At 43.7% G+C, this 23,264-nt stretch overlaps 1 protein-coding gene across 2 annotated transcripts in view; it reads left to right on the top strand.

Annotated features, from left to right (window-relative positions):
- LOC147029644 (follistatin-related protein 5-like) overlaps positions 1–20,153 on the top strand; it is a 109,172-nt gene extending 89,019 nt beyond the window's left edge. For both annotated transcript variants that reach the window (XM_085872846.1, XM_085872847.1), the window contains exons 16-18: positions 9,195–9,417; positions 9,602–9,873; positions 19,566–20,153. In XM_085872846.1, coding sequence (XP_085728972.1) covers positions 9,195–9,417; positions 9,602–9,873; positions 19,566–19,736 — 666 coding nt within the window. In that variant the 3' untranslated portion in view covers positions 19,737–20,153. The remainder of the gene's footprint in view (positions 1–9,194; positions 9,418–9,601; positions 9,874–19,565) is intronic.
- The last annotated feature ends 3,111 nt before the right edge of the window (positions 20,154–23,264 follow it).

The following is a 23,264-nucleotide window of genomic DNA, read 5'->3' as shown; positions in this document are numbered from 1 at the left end:
CGCCGTGGAATTATAACGCGGAGTTATAACTTTTTTCATTTCTTCGTTCGCCGTAGCAATTAGACAAGCCAAAAAAAAAACTGGTAAAAAATAATAAAAAAATAAATAAAAAATGAACCCACTCGTTACCGTCCGTCTGGCCGCACGTTTGCCTTAGGGCCCCCCTGCGGTCGCCTTGCGGGCACCTTGAGGCTACCTTGCGTCTGCCTTGAAAATTATATGGCCGCCGCAGGGCCCCCTTAAGGTCACCGTGCGACATCAAATCAAAGACCGTACGGCACCCCCACGTTTTCGGTCTCCACAATTTATAAATACGCCGTGCGGCTCCCCGAAAAATAAAAACATATGTGACTGCTGCATTGTGTGACCATGGAAATACTGCGGCCGCCGTATAATTGCTAGTGGCCGTAGATTTTGGAGACCCCACGGCCGCCGTGGCAAATGTGACTTAGGCCTCATCATTCTGGCAGTCAGTGCTACACTGACATAGCTCCGTGCAGGGTAGCTCCACTGAATTGCACGAACATCTGTGTGAAGAACAGTCTGCTTTGCATTGACATCTGACCATCTCAATGATGGCCTCTGGTGCTGGGAGGGACTCAGTTGTTATTGGTTTCAGCTGGCCATCATCGTCCTTGTAGTAGCCATTCTGTAGTGGGTCAAGGAACTCCTGCTGAGCGATGTCTGCCTGACTCCACACTCTGGCCTGGATATGGGCTCATAGGACATGCTGCTTGAGAGTGCCAAGTGTGGGTGGAAGCTTCTCACTTTCTGCCATGTTCTTGCAGAAAAGATACCATCTCGGTTCAGGGATGTTGTCAATTTGGATCCCCTTAGGTAAGTATACAGTGCATACAAACTCAGCCAAAGTAGATAGCAGATCCTCTGTCACTTCACTGGTTTGAGACAGCATTTGCAGAGCCTTGACAACATGATCATCTGCTTTTAGGTAGAAGTTCAGCCATGTAGCTTTGCCTATTCTAGAAAACCGCCCAGTGTTGTCTGTTCCTGTAAATGCATGAAATTCCGGCAAAGCCTTTTCTCGATCTGCGCCCAGAGCTTTCCAGATTGGTTTCACTTCCAAAATCCCAGATGCCATTGAAACACAAATATTTTTCAGCAGGATTTCATAATTTGCTTCAACCAGCACCAGTACATCTGTGTCTGGGGAGAAGAACATGAGCTGTACATCGGATGGGTTGCGATGTGAAGCCAGAACTGCATGGTGGATCAACAAGGTGTCTGCTTCTTCATGGTTGTTGCCTTCAAAGTCCAATTGACTGTTGCTCTCGGTGTGTCCTGCAGCAGAAGCAATGACAAGCTTGGGGGATTCTTTGCTGTATTCAACCGTCTTTGTTGCCAGATACTCCGTCAGATCAGCCTGAGTACAAGAGTACAAGACTGCTGGCTTTCTTCTGTTCTTCTGCAGGACAGACCACACTGGGCAGTTCAGTAAGGATCTTGTCCTTCATCCACCATCTGGTGAATGCCGGGAAATGGTTTTCCATACCGTCTGGTCCAAGCATTCTCATGTATGCGGTTTCAATGTCATCAATTGAGAGGTAGGCTTGGTTTTGAGTTTGCACATTAACAAGGTTGATCAGCTCAATCAGACATGCATTTTGTAGCGGATGGACTTTTGATGAACTCTTTGTGTCACCTTGATCTCGCGTGGCATGGAATACATGTTTTGTCCAACAAGATTTGTGATATCTAACATCTACTGCATGGCATCTGTTGGTGAGTTACATGTGTTCAGTCTCGTTTTGAATGCTGGATTTTGCGACTTTACAGCTGATTTGAGAGTTTCTCCAGCATTTTGTGTGCAGACTTTGAACAACTGTTCATCAGTGTCTTCTTGACAGAAGAAACACCGGTCATTGTCCAGCGGCACCGTACATGACCGTGTGAATGGGGGAAGACTGACCAGATGGGCTTGGTTCATCCATATCAGTGCTTCCTCTGTTCTGTCCACATCTTTTGGCAGGGTATGACCCAGTGGATAATGCATGTTCATAGCAGTCTCGGGCTCGCTGAATGTGCTCCTTGTTAGTCGGAACCAGGTAACAGCTGCGATGCCAAAATTCATGCTCTTCACATAGTGTTTCCTTTTTGATGTTCGTGAACCACTTTTACATTTCAACATAGTTTCCATCTTTCAAGCTGGCTCTCTCCTTTACTGTATCTAGTATCTTCTGGTAGGAATCTAGTCTAGGATGTAATACCAAGTGTCCTTTACTTTGGTCATCAGACTGACAGAGTATACACAGCTTCCAGTTAATTATTTCTTGACCCTGTCTCTCTGCTCCAAGCTGACGAAGCTGAGACATCTTGCTCATGTGGCTCTAATACAGTTCCGCAAAAAGAAAGGTAAACACCACCCATTAACATACAACACCCAATATTACACATACAATATGTGAGGTATAATGTACATACAAAAAATAGTCAGAGGGGCTTTTATTTTCAGTTGACACACCTGGAAACGCAACTAACATGTGCTAACTGGCATTAGCTTGGACATGCTGCATACACACCAGCCACTAGAAACAACAACATACCTGGATTAGTCTGAATTATTTTGATGTTCCTCTAATACCTGCAGATACTGACGTAATATCTGCAATTACAATCACCACAGATAAACCTACAAATGCCAGCACTAGATTATGTACCTGTACACTGACTTGTTGCACTAAGTACACTTTTGTTCAGATACCCACTTGGATCAGGTTCTATGTCACCTAGGAGCCAGGATAAGGAGATAAGCATAAACTTCAGTTATGCGCATTAAAAATCCAAGATGGTGACCTAAACCTGTGCTATTGATCATCTGTACTGATTTCTAATTATCACCGTTGGATTTATTTCCCCCAAAAATGTAGATTTAGCCACTGGAATCATGATCCTAGGTCATCAAGAAGTCAAGATATTGAAAAAATAGTATTGGAAGGTCGCCATTTAAAAATCCAAGATGGCCGCCCTATTGGCTTCTGAGAAAATGGAATCATGCATTTTCTGATTCCTTATTCTATGAAGTTTCCAAAAATGTGTAGTTTTCCTCATCTCCAAAAAAATATAACAAACTCATATTTCTGGACATAGTGAACGGGACTAATTTGACTACTACGGAATATGAGAATTCTTACTGCACTTAGAATGTGTTCAGGGATTTCTATGAAGCTGGCACCTTCTTTGCATTCTTATTCTTTGCTCGTATGCAGCACAAGGCTGCGGGGTAGCACCAATGGTTGTGTCGCTGATGCAACACCCCCTGCTGGTTAGTGCAGGAATTTGGAATTTATTCAGGGTGCCGGCTCGAGCTCACCCACTCTTCACGAAGAACACCATATGATCTTTAACGTCCACTAACGAATGTTAACAGATGGGACGCCCGTTTAACATCCTTCTGTGGGACGGCGCACGCATTGAAGAATCACGTTGCCTGTGAAATACCGGGATGACTTTTTATAGCTGGGTTGAGATTCAAACCCAGGCTAGGCAGCTTTTAGGCGAGTGTGCGTACATCTAGGCCAGGGGTGGGCAATAATTTTTGTGGCTGGGCAACATAAGAATTTCGGTATGTCGTCACGGGCTGCCTATCTGTTTTGTAATAAAATTTCCTCACCATCGAAATAATTTTCGCATTCATGATGAGTGAACAGTTAATACCATTAATGTTTAATGTGTGAAGACATTTTCAGGAAAAAACAAAAACCCTCACTTCTGATACTTGTCACATTGTATAAAAAAATACTTTATGCTGTATCTCTTTATCTCTACAATCCTCCAGTGTAAGCTCCTGTTGATAGGTTGTTCTCATTAGAAGAAAAGTTCAAACCAGAAAGCCAATTTGTGCTTTCATTAAACTTAATTGGAAAGCATATTTATTGTTCAATGTGATAATCACAGAGAGGTCACTAGTGAGTTTGTCTAACAGATTGTCCAAATGTCTGTTAAAGTAAAAGATAAAAAATACGAATACAACGTAGTATTTAAATACAGTACCAAAAGAAAGTCTCCATCTCCTTTCAAAATGTTCACCTTTTGTTGCTTTATAGCCTGGAATTAAGTTGCATCAAATCAGACTTTTCCCTCCTTTCTTTACACATTGTTACCCACAACTTCCAAGTGAAAAACAAATTCGACAAATGTCAGAAAAATAATTAAAAATACAAAACTAGAATATCTTGGTTGGATAAGTGTCTACCCACCTGAGTTAATACTTTGTGGAAGCACCTTTGACAGCAATTGCAGCTGTGAGTCTGTTGGGCTAGGACTCGACCAACTTTCCACACCTTGATTGGGAAATATTTGCCCATTCTTCTGCACAAAACTGTTCAAGCTCAGTCAAGTTGTCTGGGGAGAGTTGATGGACAGAAATCTTCAAGTCATGCCACAGATTTTCGATTGGATTTAGGTCGGGCCTCTTACTGGACCACTCAAGGACATTTATCTTTTTGTTCCGTAGCCACTCCAGTGAAGCTTTGGCTGTGTGCTTCAGGGCATTGTCATGCTGAAAGGTAAACGTCCATCCCAATTTCAGTTTTTCTTGCAGAGGGCAGCAGGTTTTCCTCGAGGATTTTTTCTGTATTTTGCTCCATCCATTTTCCCTTCTATTCTGACAAGTGCCCCAGTCCCTGCTGATGAGAAACATCCCCACAACATGATGCTGCTTCACAGTAGGGATGGTGTTCTTTAGGTGATGTCCTGTGTTGGGTTTGCACCAAATGTAACTTCTGCATTTAGGCCAAAATTTCCGTCTTGGTTTTGTGAGACCACAAAACGTTTTGCCACATGGCTTCAGAATCTCTGGAGTGTTTTTTTGCATACCTCAAACCAGACTCAAGGTGGGCTTTTTTGAGTAATATCTTTCTTTTGCCACCCTACCATACAGGCCAGACTTGTGGAGTGTTTGGTATATTGTCACTTAAACACAGTGACCAGTCTTTGCCATAAAGGCATGTGGCTTTCAACGTTGCCATTGGCCTCTTGGTGGCCTCTCTGATCAGTCTCCTCCTTGCTTGGTCATCCAGTTTGGAGGGACTTCCTGATCTAGGCAGGGTCTTGGTGGTACCATACACCTTCCACTTCTTAATGATTGTGTTGAAAGTGCTCTAAGGGATATTCAAGACCTTTGGAATATTTTTTATACCCATCCACTGATCTGTGCTTTCCACAACTTTAGACCAGAGGCCTTTTGAAAGCTCCTTGGTGCTCATGGTTTAGTCTTTGCTGTGAAATGCACTACACAACAGAGAAATCCTACAGGAACAGCTGATTTTATTCTGAAATAATCAGAATCACCACCATTTAACACAGGTGGAGGCCAATTTACTTGGTGTGTGATTTTGAAGGTGATTGGTTACACCTGAGCTAATTTACAATTGCTGTAATAATGGGGGGGGGGGGGGTGGACACTTATCCAACCAAGATGTTCTAGTCTTGTATTTTCAGTTAATTTTCTGAAATTTGTATAATTTGTTTTTCACTTGGAAGTTGTGGGTTACGATGTGTAAATAAAAGTGAAAAAGTCTGATTTCATGTAATTTAATTCCAGTTTATAAGGCAACAAAAGGTGAAAATTTTGAAAGGGGGTGTAGACTCTTTAGACCAGTGGTTCTTCACCTTTTTACCACCATGCCCCCTCTAGTAGATCCTTGCCTCCATGCCCCCCCCTCACATCTTCAACCAAATGATTAAAAATTCCTCCTGAATTACAAGGAAAAACTGAAAAAGTGTTTTTAGTCTTTTTATTGAATGAAGAAGTCTGTGCAAGCAACACTCATATACACAGCATATTTAATGAGATGACATTTAATGAGATACTTGACATTGCTTCTTAGCTACCAGATCTTGAATGCATGGTCGAATGCCAGAGAGAGCACAACGCAAGTCCCCTTCAACGTTCAGCTTGTTTCTGTACTTGGTCTTGACAGCAATGAGCGTGGAAAATGCAGCTTCAAAAGATACGTTGATCCAAATATTGTCAGGATCCGAAGAGCTTGATGTGAGATCAAAGGGTAAACAGGAATGTGCGTGACCCAGAATATCTCAAGATCCAGTTTTTTGAAGTCTTCTTCAGTCGAGGAGTTAAACTTTAACTCAAGAAACTCCTCTTGCACTTCGTCTGAAATATCAGCTAATTCACATTAAAATGGGTTCTTCATGAATTTTGTAGGCTTCGCGCTTCTCATCTATATCCGGAAAGTATCTGATGAATTCTGCTTTCATTTCATTCAGATGAGTCATTATTATTTGTTTCTTTAACTCAGAATCAACGTAACTGTCAGTGAGAGCAGAATCCAAGTTAGCAAAACTGGCTGTATTTCTATCCTGAATTCGACATTTCCAGAGGTCGAGTTTGGCCATGAAGGCTCAAATGACATCATGGTGCATGATTATGTTGATGTTTTTCCCTTGGAGTTGAGGTTGAGAAATTCAGCGCTTCAAAGATGTCCACCAGGTAAGCTGGAGATAGCAAAAATCCTTCAGGCTGGAACTTATCATGGAGATCTGCTTTCTGCTGCGAATCTAGAAATGTTGCCACTTCTTCTCGAAGTTCCAAAAGCTATCCAAGCGTATTTCCCTTTGAAAGCCATTGTATGTTTGTGTGGAAAAGAAAGGCTTGATGTTCATAATCCATATTCACACACAGCTGTTTGAAGAGACGACTGTTTAAGGCTCCAGCTTTGATGAAGTTGACTACCTTGATAGCCAGGTTCATGACATCCCTCATTTCAGCAGGTGGAGTTCTGGATTCTATGGCTTCACGATGAAGGATGCAGTGCGTACCTATAGCAGATGGACTTTTTTCTTTCACTCTTGTTGTGAAACCAGATTGCAAACCAAGCATGGCCGGAGCTCCATCAGTACACCCCCCTACCAGTGAGTCACACGAAAGTTGATTTTCCTGGAAGAAGTTTGATACCACTTGAAAAATATCTGTTGCTGTTGTATAACGTTCCATGGGATGGCAGAAGAGCATTTCCTCTTTTACACTATTGCCTGACACGAAACGAACATACATCAGAAGCTGAGAACACTGAGCAACATCAGTCGCTTCGTTCAACTGGATGGCAAATACAGGAGAAGCTCTTAATTGGCCAATAACTTGTTCTTCGATGTCTTGAGACATTTCATCGATCCTTCCCTTGACGGTATCGTTTTATAGAGAGATTTGGGAAAGCTTGTTTGCACTATCCTTCCCCAGAACGATCTCTGCTGCACGCAGTACACTTGGTTTCATGAGAGTCTCTCCGATGTTACGGCTCTTTTTGCTCTTTGCAATCAACATGGCGATCTCATAGGAAGCCTCAACAACCTTTGAAGTCTGTTGCCGAAATGCTCCACTGCTGTCCATCTTACCTTGCTTCAAGGACTATCTTTTTGTTTCAAAGAATGTCTTGGGTTTGGCAGCTCGAGCAGGATGCATTGTCTTCAAGTGGCGTTCCAAGCATGTTGGCCACATGCCATCATTGCTCAAAGTCTTGTAGCATGTTATGCACTGGGGTACCTCTGTGTCACCCTTTTGGAGGGACACAAATCCAAATCGAATATATTCGTCAAGATACTTCCACTTTTTTTGCACTCATTGCGAATGATTTAGTTTGAAATGGGTACTGCAAATACTTTTGTTTTTTTTTTATATTCATCATGATATTATGCAAACACTTGTTGAGAGAATTTCAAAAATAATTAGAGAAATTCCTACTTTTTTCTCCCCCTCTGAAAATTACTCACGCCCCCCCCCACCCCAGTTTAAGAGCTTATGCTTTCGAGGCACTGTATGTGTCTGTCATACAGTGTGTGTGGGGGGTCTGGAAGCAACGACAGAGGAGACTGGAGAGTCCCCCACATGTTCTTGCTTTGATTGTGTTTAAATAACCATTTTCATCAAAATACAACAATCTGGTTTTTGTTTTGAAGGTGTAGAATATTATCTGGTCTGGGAGTCATTGCTGGCCGAACAGAAGTAATATGCAGGCTGGATCTGGCCCCCTGGCCATGCATTGCCGACCTCTGCTCTGGGCTATCCTGCCAGCTCTTCTTTGCGTTCATATTTGATGACACCTAGACACTCAATTTTAGTACATTCTATAATTGTATGACGTGGCAAACCACTGGATTGTACTCCAAAACAACAAACGACGTCAGATAAATAAAACCACAGTGCTGTCATATAACAAGCTTACATGTCAGTTTATATTGTGCAAAAAAATCCCTGGCTCTACAGTGCCAGCAATTAACCTATCTATTCCAAGAGCTTTTTGAAAGCTCCTCGTAGGCTGTTCAATGTCATCAGGACACCTCCCATAATCTAGTGCCTATAAACAATTGGGGGGTGAGGAGGGGGAAAGCAGGCTTTCAGATGTAGTGTCCTTATGTGTGTTCTTCGTAATCTGTATCTGATCCCCTAATGAGTTGGATCTGATCCCACAACTTGTCCTGGTGCTTCACAGTCAGGGCATTGCATCACAAACTAGAACGGCACACAGTGGAGCGGATACTTCCACCAGTCTGAACAGTTTACGCTTTGTATCCCACTGACAGGCCGGATCTGCATCCGGACCTTAACCAAAATTTAATCTGCTTGTTATAGTCACCTACCTAACTCACCCCACCTAGTTTTGTCATAATCCGTCCACAACTTTTTGAGATATCCTGCTATGTGTCGTTTTAGCCCCATCTTTCAACAGTGAAGAATCACTTAAAGATATAATAATAAAAAATTTGGATCTGCATCTGGATCTTCAGCAAAATAGAATCAGTTTGGCCTTGCCACACACCCAACCTGTGCACCAAATTTCAGACAAACAGGCAGACAGGGGTAAAAACATAACCTCCATCCACCTTAAGTTGCAGAGATAACAATAAATATGCTTTCCAATTAATTTTAATGGAAGCATAAATTAGCTTTCTGGTTTGGACTTTTCTTCCCCTTTGAGCAACCTATCATCCAGAGCTTACACTGGTGGATTGTAGAGTGAAAAGAGAGGCAGCATGAAGTATGTATTTTTATATATTTTAACGCGTCTCGAGAGCAGTGAAGGTTTTTGTTTTTTCCCTGACAACTCGTCTTGCCTTCATTGTGTCCTTGTTCCCAGGAGTTGCGTTCCCAACAACTTGCGAGTTGAGATATTTTCACCGAGGGCTTTTTGGATTGAAATAGTTTTCATTACTTATTCCCACAGGCATATGGTTGTATGCCTGTAGGTGCAGCCTACAGTCCGCTCGGAGGAACACTGCTTGTGAGCTGTGCAAGTGAGGATGAAAAAGGAATTGGTACTGATGGAATGCTTGGGCTTCAAGTGGTGGTAGATATGGTGACAGATGTGGCTCTGGGCTGGAATGGTGCAGTCAGAGGCAATGTTGCAGTCTCTCCTGATGGTCGACACTTTGTAAGCCGCGATGGAGGTGAATATTTTCTTTACACTCCACGCACAAAACATGTAGCACTTGTACTGTATAAATGGTAACCTTCACTTTATAAATGCAAAGAAACACTATTTTGGCACACACTGATTGTGGAGCAGGGATTTTTCCTTCTATTTCTTTATGCAACCTTGTAATTATGCCCTTTCTTCCTGATCCTGCGCAGAGGTCTTACATATCCAGCCTGTGAGTGAGTTGGGGGAGCTCACAGGCGGTTATTCTGTGAGCTCAAATGCCCCACTGGGCACGTTGCGCTTCACACCAGCCCCGCACAATACTTCACCTTCCCAGTCCTCATCTTACCCCAACTCCAAAACACTAGATAGCCAGCACAAGCCTTTTCCTACAGGCTATGTGGTACTGGTGGTGAGTGGTGAAGAGGACGTCTTGCGTGTATCCACATGGGATGGGCATGTTGAGATGGTACACGGTCTTCAGGTGGGTGAATCGTGTGTAAAGATAACAAAAAAAAAACACCAATAGAGCAGAGTGCATCGTGGGAAATATTGTGATGTGTTCTACCATTGTAAATTATTCCTACTTTTGCATTACTGGCTGTTGCAAGTGGTAGCAAAAACAAAAAAGCTAGGGCCTTTGTTCTGCCATTTCCCAAAGGATAAACGTGGAAGCTATAGATTTGGAAAATCTCAAGGAAAGATTATATTCCTGGGTATTAACACTGTTTTTGAATACGTTAAGGGTGGAAGAAAAGTATATGTGATTCAAGTGCCAACTTTTTTTTCCTGAAACCGAGAAAGGAAATAATCCCAAGGAAACCACCGAAGGATGTCTCAAAATACTTCAACTTTGTCGTCTATATCGAGACAAAGACCAGGACTGCATTTTAGCCACCATAAAGTTATCTCCAATCCTTTTCTTGGTCCTGAGATTGTGTGATAATCCTGCAAATCGACCTTCCCCAGAATTATAGTCATGGTTGGTTTTGAAGACTTTATATCATGTCATTCCGCCTTACATAAGCCTATTTTCAGGACACGGGTAGGTGCATCGTGAAAAAGGAAACTATCTCTGGGCTCCAAATAACGATTTACCACTTATGATACTAATTTTTAATGCATGCTTCAAATTTCAATGGAGTGTATCTGGGATAAGTGGAAGGGAAGAGGGGGTGAGTGAAGTGGGGGGTGGGGGCTGCGGTAGGGGGATTGGGATCCATGATAGGCAAAAAATAATAGCATTTTATTTTGTATGAGATGTGATTGAGGCTCCCGGAAGATCTAGAACATTGTGCATGTGGCATATGTATTGTTTCTTCACAATAATCATACTGAAATACACAATTTGGTGTCTGTCTGTGGTCGATGCATTCAGTCGTTACTTATCCGATCTCAACCAAACTTGCCCCAGGGGCACTAAGGCTCACAAGAGAAAGGTAGCTATTTGGTCCCCATCCTTGAGGGGAGAGGGCGGGGGGGGGGGTGTTCCGAAGGTGGGGCCAATGAAAATTCTCTCGAAAAAATGTCGACTGTGTAGCGTCGCTCGCAGTGGTGATGAGACTTAGGGTATTACAAGTAATGCTTCAGAGGCCTTAATTGTATCACCAGTAAGAGGCCTTCACCTTATTTTCATAGTCGCAAGGCCTATGTTGCTTTGGACTCAACTGCAAAAAATCTGAAGGATATTGCCTTTTTCCACCTTGGAAAACGCCATGTTAAGGTGGAAAAGATAGTCGATTGAGTGTCGTTCCACGTTGTCATCATATTTTTCCAAAGCCACTTCCCATAACAAGAGTAACTAGACCGGCAACTCGGTAGAGTGCACACCTCTGCAAGGCTGAACAGTTTACGCTTTGCATCCCAATGATAGACCAGATCTGCATCCAGACCTGAACCCAAATCTAAATGGCTTGTTCCTGTCACCTACTCAACTCGTCCAACAAGTTTTGTCATGATCCGTCCACATCTTGTGGAAATATCATGCCACATATCGTTTTTGGCCCAATCTCTCAATCGTGAAGAATCACTTGAAAGATTAAAAATTCTGAGATCTGGATCTTCACCAAAATCTAATCAATCAAATTTCATCATCCCAGTCCATCAAATTTCATCTGAATCCATCCATACCGTTTTGAGATATTCTGCTCACAGACAGACAAACAGACAGGGGTGAAAACATAACATTCATCCATGGCAGAGGTAAATATGACAATTACTGGTTGTTTTCCACTTTGGTTTATAATGTTATGTGTAAATGGAGTGGGGGGAGGGGATGTTGAAATAAGGGGAGGGGATAGCTGGACTGTGGTAAGTGTAGTATGGTCATTGTGTTTTGAGTAGGTTAGATTGCCATGTACTGGGGATCTGTCAGAGTAAGTCGTTTGTTACAAGTGATACTGAGGAGGCAATGTATGTAGTTTATAGACAGGGTAGACGAATTATGTTTGTGTAAATACCTCTTGTTTGGAGTCGGGGCTAGTTGAGGTCTTCCCATCGTAGAGGCACACCACGTGTGTGCGACGAGGCGATTATGATCTCTCTCGCCAGTGTGTGGCAGCCATGGTGGTGCAGTGGGCTGTGGAGCCCAGAATTTAAGATGGCACATTTATTTTTATTGGGGCCACTCCCATTGGTGACACCCCAGAGGAAGATTCCGCCGAGGAGGAAGAAGAGAACTTGGCCCATCAGCAGAGAAGAGAACTAGAGAGGCTCATGTGAAAGGAGGATGGAGGCCTCGCTTGGAGGAGGAAGCCTCGTGTGAAAGGAGCACAAACGAGTGGTTCACGGATTTTTGTGAAGAGACATTGATTGTGGCGTTCTCTGTGGAATGGACCCAAGCTGGGACCACCCTGTGTTTTTGGAGGGCCTGGAGGAAGAAGATGGAGGGCAGACTAGGAGGCCTCAGTCGAAAAAGGACAAAGGGGGCCCACAAGGCCTGGTTGAGGAGCTACTTGTCACTGGTGTTCCTCATGACTGATTTTCATCGTGCTCTGTTTGGCTTTACTGTCTTTGGACACCATCATCACTGGCTCTCGTCTTGCTCCTGGTTTCTTAAAGTGGGCTGCATCATGTCCTGCGTCCACCCTGCACATCATAGATAAAGGAAAGTCCCACCTTCATCATTGTCTTGTTGTACGAGTGTGATCTGCGGCGCCAAGTGAGTTAGATTTTTCATTTTATTTCTCATCATTGTATACAAGTTTGCATATTCCCATTATCCTCTTTGTGTCGTTGGACTCACTTGGTTTGTTCCGTATATTAAAGCATCTTGTTGACCTTCTTCCGTGTACTTTGCTTTTCAAATAAACCCTTTAAAAGGTAAGAAAACGTGTTTCAGCCATTTGCTTTTGGTGTGTGTATACCGTAGATTTTTGGCTCATTTGTGCAACCTTGGGGAACGGTAAAGTAGAATAATAACAGAATGCAGTGCCATAAAAGACCGTTTGGATCATCTCCCGGGATGAAAGGTCCCGGCTCTGAGGAATGTGTTAAGCCGCTGTAACACCTTGACGTCTTAGCCAGCGTATGGCAACGTATTAAAATGTATGTAAAACGCTGGCATACACTGAACTATTGATGTTTTTTCAGTTTTTGGCGTATTCATAACGAGCTGGACGTATGCATAAGGTATTAATAACCTACACAGAACGTCTCAATAACATATAGATAACTTATACCAACGAATGCTTAGCGTGTTGTTGGCGTTCACAACCTATGCCCAACGATAGTCTAACGTATGCATAGCGCGGCAGCCTATCGCCGACGATCACGTGGCGTAGCCTATTAAAAGGCTGCCGCTCCACGATTCAAATCATAACCGCACTAGACATCGAAGTGTCAAGCCCCTGTCACACCTTAACGTTTTAGCCAGCGTATGCCGACGTATGAAAAATTTGCCGAATACGCTGGCACACATCGAATACGTTATTGGTAAGTTTTTGTATACGTTAAGAGCATGCTGAAGCACACTGGCATACATCGTAGTTCGCCGAGCACGTCGACAAATTTTAAGCATGCTCAAAATTTTTAGACGTATGCCAGTGTATGATGCACACATTCCGCATACGCTGACCATAAGTTGTAGGCACGTTATGCGATCGTTGACACACGTCAACACACGTTACTTGTAAGTTACTCATAAGTCGAAACACGTCGAGGTAATGTTTAGCATACCCGAAACTTATTTCTAACCTATGTCTTCTCACTACTGTGTCCTCTCACAACTGTGTCCTCCTCGAACATGCCCCCCCCAACCCCCTTTCACGTCACACTGACCAATCATAAGCCTTGGGGTGTGACTTGTTGGCTTTCACGTCACACTGACCAATCATAAGCCTTGGGGTGTGACTTGTTGGCTTTCACGTCACACTGACCAATCATAAGCCTTGGGGTGTGACTTGTTGGCACAAAGCCGGGAAGGCGGGGCTTCTCGTCTCTTTGGACGTGCAGTTCTGTTAGAGTTGTTGTTTTAAGAACGTAATTTTATTGCTGGCTTGTAAATGCGAAAACATGGGAAAAGGTCACAGGAGGCAATTATATACTGGGGGAAACTGGCCGTAATCCCTATCTAATTAACACAGCACCACCACCAGTGTGGTGACAAGTAACACTTAAGCTCACAATTTCCCTACTTAATTTCCATTGAGATGTCTCCTACACATCTACAGACCAAGCAACTCTATACAATCCTTACCTTGCTATGAAATTCCTCCATCTACCCCCACAACCGTAACAATATATTTTAATGCAAAGATAATCTCTGTCGGTATCGATTTCTTTTGTCTTTTTAAATTATTATCACTATTATTTTTCTGATGTCTCTCTGGACGTATTGTTATGAATCTGGAAGCCATTTTCACAGAGACAGACAGCAGTCCCTAAGCTTAGTTATTTCGATAAGTATGTGTTTATAGTTAGAATCCATCCCCTATGTCTAATGGGAATTTTGTGTGTGCGCTGTGAGTTATTTTATAGTCAGGTTTTATACATCTACATCTATAGCAACAACAACGGCACCGTCCCTCACTCAACCCGGTCGCCATTGCCCACGTGTTTTTGGCTGAAGGCGTGGGCGGAGCCTCCATCGCCTCAGATTGAGGCTCTGCTCCAAGGAAGGGCATGGGACATTTCCTCCAGCCAATGAGCGAGGGACGAGCATTGCATGCGCACCCCAGCCAATGGGAGGCCAGCGTGCCCAAAGCTACTACGGCGCCTCGTCCAATCCGGAGGCGAGTTCTCAGAGCATTTCCCTCGACCCACGGGGGAGAGGGAAGGATAAGAGGAGTGTGGCGAGCCGTCGAGAAGTTTGGCTCCGTCGTAAAAGAAGGAAGAGGAGAAAGAGAGGAAGCCTCATCTTGCCTGCTGGCGTTCTCGTTTGGTCCGTTCCCGTGCTGGCTGGCGTCCATGACGTCGTTCCTGGTCCCTGGTTTTTGGTGCTGCGTTGTTGGCGGCGGGTTTGAGTCCCGCCACCGGACAAGCTCGACCAGACCGCACGAGGCGGATAGGTGCAAGAATAGGCCCCTGCCCTCAGCTCGCCTTTCCCTCCCGAGCTGAAGGGCCGAAATAAAGGCTGTGGCCACCATTTCTTTGGGTGTGCGTGTGTGTGTGGCACCAGTCTTTCAAGTAGAAACCGTCTAAGTGCCCTGTGTTCATTGTTCATTACATTTCTTTATTCGGATAACTCTGCTCTTTGTGTGCCCCCCTCCCCGATTATTGGTTATAAATAAACCTCCGTGTTAAATGTACCAGCTCGTTTTCTGTGCTTTCTCCCATTGGTCCAGCACAGTGCGTATTGATAATTAGTGAGGCCGTTTGGGCCGGTAAGTTGTCATTGCGTCCGACGCGGCTTTGGTAATTTCCGCTCGGTTACGCCGGATCCGAGTCGGTGATAGCAACTCGGTTAGGACAAAGTCGGCCGAGGGTGTGATTTCCCCGGTAATTTGATGACGGTGGGTACTTAGGTATATTGAAATTAGGCAATTAACCCTACCCCACGCCGTCAAAATATTGGTGACCACGGTCTGCTAAGGGATCCGTGACCTTTCGGACTTATCCGAGAGTCACGACTTAAATTCCGGGTGTTCAGTGGGAGATGACTCCACTGCTCCACCGAGTGGTCGTTTATCACCACCGAACCCCGGCCCACAACAGTATCTCATACTTTTGATGCAGTCTGACATCCCGCCTTACTCTCCAAACTCTCTGCCTATGGCATCCAAAGCCAACTCCACACATGGCTTAATGACTTCCTCTACTCTCGTAGCCAACGTGTGGCACTCAATGGAATCGTTTCATCTTCTCTCCCTGTCAAGGCTGGAGTGCCCCAAGGCAGGGTTGTGGGCCCAGTCCTTTTCCTGATATTCATCAATGATCTCTTTGACTCTCTGGAAAATCCTCTTTATCTATTTGCTGATGACTGCTCCCTCTGCTGTGACATCCCTCATCATTCAGACAGGCAGCAGCCTCTTCACTTTCTTCAGACCTTGAATTATCTCAAGCTGGTCAAATACTTGGAATATGTCTTTCAATCTGGAGAAATCCACACTTTCACTGTCTCTCTCCAAAATGACTGTCTGGCCAACCCTCCTATCTACTTTCTTTACAATCCTCTTGAGGAAGTTCAGTCAGTCAAACTCCTGGGTCTGACTTTTAGCCATGATCTTTCTTGGGCAAACCACATTTCAAAGTTGGCCTCCAAAGCCAGGAGCCATCTGGGAATCTTCTGTCATACAAGGTCCTTCCTTGGCACACCTGAAATCCTATCCATCTACAAGGCCTTCATCCACAGCTTGATAAAGTACTGCTCTCTTCTCTGGGCTGGCTCCCCTGCCTCACATCTTGCTCAGCTTGACACTGTGGAAACCAAGGCCTTCAAGATTATTGGAATCTCCCACGCTGAAGCTGAGTGGGTTGATCATTTCTCCATCGCCAACAGGTTGGTGGTCTCTGTCTTCTACCTCATTTCTGCTCTTGCACCCTCTGCTCTTTCTTGCTTTGCCTTCCGCCTACCCCCCTCAAGTTTCTGCAGGGTGCACACGGTTCACCATCAACCCATTTCTGGCAAAACCATCAATCTAGGATCAAGGATTACCTCCTCCACATTTGTTCCTTCTTTTTTCCCCACCTGTGGAAATAACTTTCACATTCTCTTCAATCTCATTTTTCCCTCCAGGTCTTAAAGACAGCTGTTTGCCACCATCTCAGATCCCCCCCCTTCCCCCATGCAAAAGCATGATTCTTTCTCCCTTTATTTACCCCCCCACCCCACCCCAAGCCCTACTCCTTCCAAATTTCCAGTTTTCCCTCCTGAGAGTTTCCTTTTGTATCCATCTTGTCCACTCAATGCATCCTTTCCTTTTCCTTTTCCAATGTATCCTGCCCCCCCCCATTCCTCCCCACACACATTTTTGTCCAAGTCTCCCTCTATCTTGTCCTTCAACTCCACTGTTGGTGTCCTCCCTCCTCTCCCCCCAGCTCCACCTCTCTCTAATGTTCCTTTTGTCATGTTACATCCTGATCTGTTCAGTGTACTCGCTCTTCCATGAGCCTTAACTCTATTGAAAAAAAACATGGTCTCTGACAAAGATGGAGCAGAAATTGATCACCATGCAAAAAGCATGCAAAGAGATTTTGTGTCAGCATTAACAAAAATTACCCCCGTGCGGGAGTGACGGTCATCTCTGCGAGAAATAATACCACAAATTCTCAATGTTCAATAATGACCGAAGACTACTGCGCAGCTCGAACTGCGCAGTTTGGTTAAAGATGACTCGGCATTTTGGCACGCGTGCATGAAATTGTATTTTGAAAATAAATGCCGACGTTTACATTTCGGGTTTTGAAACTTTTGTACTTTCGGCGAAAAATGTATAAATATAATATACAAGGTCAGCTGCTATGCAATGACACCATTCACTAACTTTTACCATGCCCAGTAGAGAATATCCTCCTGAAGGTAGGGCAGTTTTTGCAAACTTTGAAGTCACGTGACGCGAAAAGGAAAGCGAAATTCGAAAATCCGGCATGACCAAATTTAGATATTGTCCCATAGATTCATATGCCATAATCAAATTCAAGATTGCCTGAGAAATATAGGAGATAGATTTTGAAAATGGTCATTTTCGCATTTTTTGCCAACTTTGAAGTCACGTGACACGAAAACGAAAGCGAATATCGAAAATCTGGCCTGATCAAAATTTAGATATTGTCCCATAGATTCATTTGCTCCAATCAAATTCAAGATCACTTGAGAAATGGCGGAGGAGATAGAATTTGAAAATCATCATTTTCGCAACTTCAAAGGCCTCGTGCCCTTGACCTTGACCTTCGGTGACCTTGAAAGTCATACCATCGTGTACGTCTCATCTACCTCTATCAGGATCACTAATGACCAGATCTCCCACTTCAACTTCATTGTGAACGGACGGATCGAAGGACATCGACACCCATATTATTAGGTCATGCTCGAAGAGATGACCTAAAAAGGGACAAAAGAGAAACAAATCGATCAAACAAGAAACACAAAATTCCTTGACATTCTCCTCGCAATCAAAAAAACTGAAATGGCACAAGGCTGGACACGTAGCAAGAATGACGGACAAGATGTGGACAGCAACTACTACAAACCCGCCCCCTAAAGAAGGTCTTCGGAGAAGCAGATGGAGACCAAAGATCAGACGAAGACATGAAATGGAAACATTTATGGAGTGCAATGGCTCTGGTTTGCTTGGAATAGAACAGAATGGATAAGAGGAGGCCTTCATCTGCCCGTGGTGTCCCAAATAGGTTTATCAACTAAAACAATCCTGCATGGTATATACAAGACAGAATAATAAATTATTTAGACTTAGGTGTTATTTGGCCCTTTATTCAAACTTGACGATATGAATTATCTCTCCTTAAGAATGTATGCTCAGATCGGAATGAATTAATTAATTGACAAACTTCATGCTACAGATCGACTTCGGTGAAATAGTACATGGTGATCTGCCTCATTTGGTCTCATGTTCAGCATTAAGTGGTCTTGTTAGATACCCGATGGGATCATACCTAAAACCTGCTCTTCTGTAGTGCAGGCAGGGGGTGGTGCACAGTATCTCGCAACACCATCATTTCGATGGAAAGGTAAAGGCATCTGCACTGTTTTCATTCAAGATGTGAACATTATAGACCACATGCTAACATTTGAAAATAGTTGGCTATTAGGCAATAGCCAGTAGTCACATGGACAAATTATTTTCTTGGAGTTTCCGTTTGTTTTGCAATTATCATGATCTGCAGTTAGTTGGAGTGCTGGGATATGGCACAGGCATGATTGGGCCAAATGGCTTCCTTTTAGACCATACTACAGGCAAAAATGGATTGATCATACAGGATGACCCCAAAAAGTGGGTGCTGGGAAAAGTTTAATAACTTTGATATTATCCAATCAAACTTAACAAAATTTGCAGATCATACAGTATTACTCACTTGTATTCAACATATTACTGAAAATTTCAATTGTCTACAAAGAAATTCGACACTTTCACAATTAAATGACTGATGACGTCGATGTTTGATGATATGCTCCAAATGGGCACTATTTTGCTCAATGCAAAGCACCACATGTCGAGGAAAGATATTGATGACTTGTATGCACTGTTATCAGAATTCTCCTCAAGCTTTCTTTGCTGATGTTGAGCTCTTGAAATACATACTCCCTTACCTGAGTTCAGACCTCCTGAAGAATGAAAGAGATTGAATGAAAACTGTGAAGGTTATTAAACTTTTCCCAGGACCTACATTTTTGGGGTCACCCTGTATATTCCTTGATCAAACATGCTAGAAATTGAGCAATTCTGCAACCTATCCCTAGCTTGTCTCGTTAAACTAATCCATTGAGCAGCTCACATGTAACCCTGAGATGCAGAATGTTTGGGATGGTAAATGATAGACATATGCTTATGGTTTATGAAAAAGAGTCAATTTAATTTTGAAAAACCAAACGGTTAAGAATAAATAACTTTAGAGAGGGGTATACGGGAAAATAACAGGTTGACAAAACAGGAGTGATCAATGAGTAAGACGCCCTGATAAATGAAAATCTGGAACTTATCCACCCTGGCCTCTCAACACTCGGTGTTGTTGCGTTGTTTTGCATCCAGCTTCTCCAAGCTATCCCTGATCTTTCCACAGGCTGGATCCATACTTCCGCAGGCACTCTCTGGCGGAGGCTTACTTGGACGCTTTACTATAGCACTGGCAAAAGATTCTGCCACCATCATTGATGGGGGAGCGGGGCAAGCCGTGTGCCAGCTCGGAGGGCTGGTGAGAGCAACCGGTGCTGCTCTGATCGGCGGCGGGTAAGCAAAGCAGTTGTAAACCCAAAAGTTGTTGTTAATGCTGACATTTTGATGAAGTTGTTGATCATTTCATTCGTTGTCATACCTCTACTGTTTTGTAGTTTATAATGTTCCTGTGCTATATGTACTCCTCAGTAGATTATGTGTGGATTAAAGTGTATGTGCAAACTGGTCTGAAATCCAGGTGCAACACTGTATTCTCTCCATCATCAAAATGGCATATTTAATTATATCTCATCCCCAGCATGGTGTAGGTGGTTCAGCTGCACACAGTGTCATGCTCTACTATACAGTGCTGTTAATGTATTGGAGAAATTATTTTCTTAGATCATTCCACTTTCTCTTTTGAGTACATCAATCACATATTCAAAAGTCAATATTGTAAAAGAGCTGGGAATTAATAAAAGAACAATGGATGTAATGCTCAAGAGTGAATGTAATTTAAAGCCAGAAAGATGATTGTTGATGGAAAAAAAACAAAACTCAAAAACGTCCATTCAGCAGCAAGAACATTGGAGCCAAATGTCAGAATGCCTCTTCCTCATGGCGCCAAGCTCCCAGTTCTCTTTCCAGCCGAACGAGATGCTGACGTAATTGGGTTTTCTCTTTTATGAGTTGACTCACGTAACAGCTTAGGTCTTCCAACTGCTTCCACAGACGACTCACCAAACTACAACTTTCCAGCTCATCCTGCAACACACAGAGGAGAGGAGGAGGAGATTGGGACCATAATCTGAGCAGAGCGTTGGTGCTGCTTAAGCAGTCTTCTTGGCTGTTGGGAACAATCCTGGACGGGTCACCACTCTGACACAGCATACCAGCATGCTGGCACTCATTTTGCTAACCTTGGAAGGATGACAGGCCGAGTTAACCCCACCTTGTATTAATTCAACAGCTGAGCGGGATTTGAACTCTGGACCCTCGGATCCAAAGCCTGCCATCCCAACCATTAAGCCAACACCAGGCATAATACACAGAGGGTTTCTGTTATAAGTATATTAAATTATTTTGAGTTGAAAGACAGTTTATCTCAACTCAGGTGAAGAAGGGCATTGCAAACATCCAGTTAGTGTCTATACTACATTAATATAGAGAAAAACACTAAAATGATAAATATTAATTTGATGTGAAAAACGCAGTATGGCAGCTCGTGGCTCCAAAGGGCAGTGAATAATGTGCTAAACAATCTCCGAATATTAATGAGTTTGACCAAAAAAATTGAATGCAGAATTTGAGGTTCATAGAGGAGCTAAATGGCAGAGAGCAGTAGGTTGTTCACCAACTGATAAAATCAAAGGGGAATGGTGAAACACAGTCATAAACATATACAGAAACAGGTGGTCACAGCTTCAGTCTTCTTCTTGCATATGACAGCTTAGCTGCCGGGGTAGCTATCATTTCTTGGAAGCACGAATGTGTCGCTGATGCAGTGCCCCTCTACCAGTACACACTGGTACTCATTTTGCCGACCTCGGAAGGATGACAGGCTGAGTCAACCCCCTGGTGTGTTAATTCAGCAGCCAACGGGGCTTGAATTCAGGACCCTAGGATCCCAAGCCGCCACCCTAACCACAAAGCCAACACCAGGCTGTGACAGCCTCAGTGAGAGGATAAGAGAAGCATGGGAGAAAGAATGAGGTGATGAAGTCCAGCACTCTGAACTTTGAGGCAGTGACAACAAGCAACAGATATCGGGAGCTGGTTAAACAGCTTAGAAGTGGGGTGGGTAACTGAACGGGTGTAGGATTCCACAATAATGGGTGACCAAGGCAGGCTCTGGGAGGGAGGGAGTGATGAGAGGATGGGTGTAGCGAGGTGAGAGAAAATTGACTCCAACAACTTGACTCGGATGGGCAAGAATTAGACCTTGTGACTTGCCTTCCTGCTGATATGCGTCAATAACACGGATAGCTTTGGAATACACCTCCAGAAGAGTAAGATGGGAAGTAGACACACCAGCCCAGAGTGGGGACCTACACTCCATATTACTTCAGATCAAAGCCTTGCACACTAAAGTGATATCAGAGAGGCTCACAATGGACTTAGCTCCACTGAGTATACCGAGCCATGGTGATCTGTTGTGGTAAAAATAGAACAGAAGGAATCAGACTTTGGAGGATGGTGAGAGACTTGGTGGTTTGACTTCAGGTGAGCTTGATGTTGGTTGGGCTTTGGCTTCTCAAAGGACAGACTGCATTCTCCTGATTGAGGCCTATGCTGATGGACTTTAGGTTCCCATCAGTTGGGTTTTCCATCCACCTGGAGAAGGCAAACTGCTTTTTTTTTGCAATTGCCTGGCCACAAGCCGCTGCATACTGGGGTCGGGATATTGAAATGACAATTGGAGGCATGATGGATGAACAGGTGAAGGAGAGGAATTACAGTAACTGTTAATGTCAGGAACTGATGAGATAATGGAGCAGCGGATTTCAAACCAGAACAATCTGCCTTACGGAATTGCTGTACACATTGGTTCCTCATTGGCTCTCTGAACACTTTCCCAATATTGTCATCAGAAGAGCCAAGAGGAGGATAGATTGCAGAGGAAGTTTGACTTGACCAAATCTAAATCTTGACCAAATCTCATCAAACTTGACCAGGTTTGACTTGACCAAATACCATTTAGAGAGACATGAGTAGAAAAAGAGACACTGAGTAAGTGGGGCTGTATTGCTAAACATATTGCTAAGTGGGCCTTGACACAAGTTGGAGGACTGAATCTCAGCCAACTGGCATGGTTGCATTTGAATACTCCATAGATTAAAAAGAAAGAACTGTAGTCTGAGGATAATCGAGAATCCATGTCTGAAGAACACCACATCGAGTTGGTGAAGCTGGATGGATGGTAAACTAAACAGATAAACTTGTTTCCATATATACTCCTTGGGTGGTCGGGTGGGGGGCATGGGATGTGGGATGAGGAATTATGAATATAAACAGAAACCACCAACCAGAATGCCATCTGGGTCCTAAAATATACAAGGGAGTGGTGAGGGAGGGATCCAGAGGAATTTGGCACATTCTGTGTGTGAAGGGATTTTGTCAGATCGATCATGCCCAGCAGATGTGGAGACAACCTTATAGAGATATTTGAGAATTTTGTTTGAAGTCCTCCTGTGTTTGAGACCCCATCAATGAGAGAGCAAGAAGGTACAAAACCTGGGGTAATCGAAGCCTTGGGGGAGGAGTGATGGAGGGGTTGGGAAGTAGTGAGGTAGAGGGAGGAGTGTAAGGGATATGATACCAGGAAGGACCTCAGGAGGACAGATGAGGGGTTGGAGAGCTGAGGAGGAAGGGTTGTGGGAGCTGGAGAACTACAGTGAAGGGGTTGGGGTATCTAAGCGGTATCGGCCAGATGCAAGCATTTTATAACAACCTGGTCTGCACTTTTGCAGCCAAGATTCCAGCACATGATCACCAACATCACAGGCAGGCAGGGTGTAAAGGAGCGTTATTAAATATCCTTAAGACAATGGTGATCTGTATTATTTATTTATTTTAAAATGAAGCACAAAATCTGGGTTTTTGTGCT

Source organism: Eptatretus burgeri, chromosome 3 (genome assembly GCF_056783735.1).
Source record: "Eptatretus burgeri isolate ZD-2024b chromosome 3, Ebu_testis_v1, whole genome shotgun sequence".
In the NCBI taxonomy this organism is placed as follows: Eukaryota; Metazoa; Chordata; class Myxini; order Myxiniformes; family Myxinidae; genus Eptatretus; species Eptatretus burgeri.
This window is presented reverse-complemented; position numbering and strand designations above follow the sequence as displayed.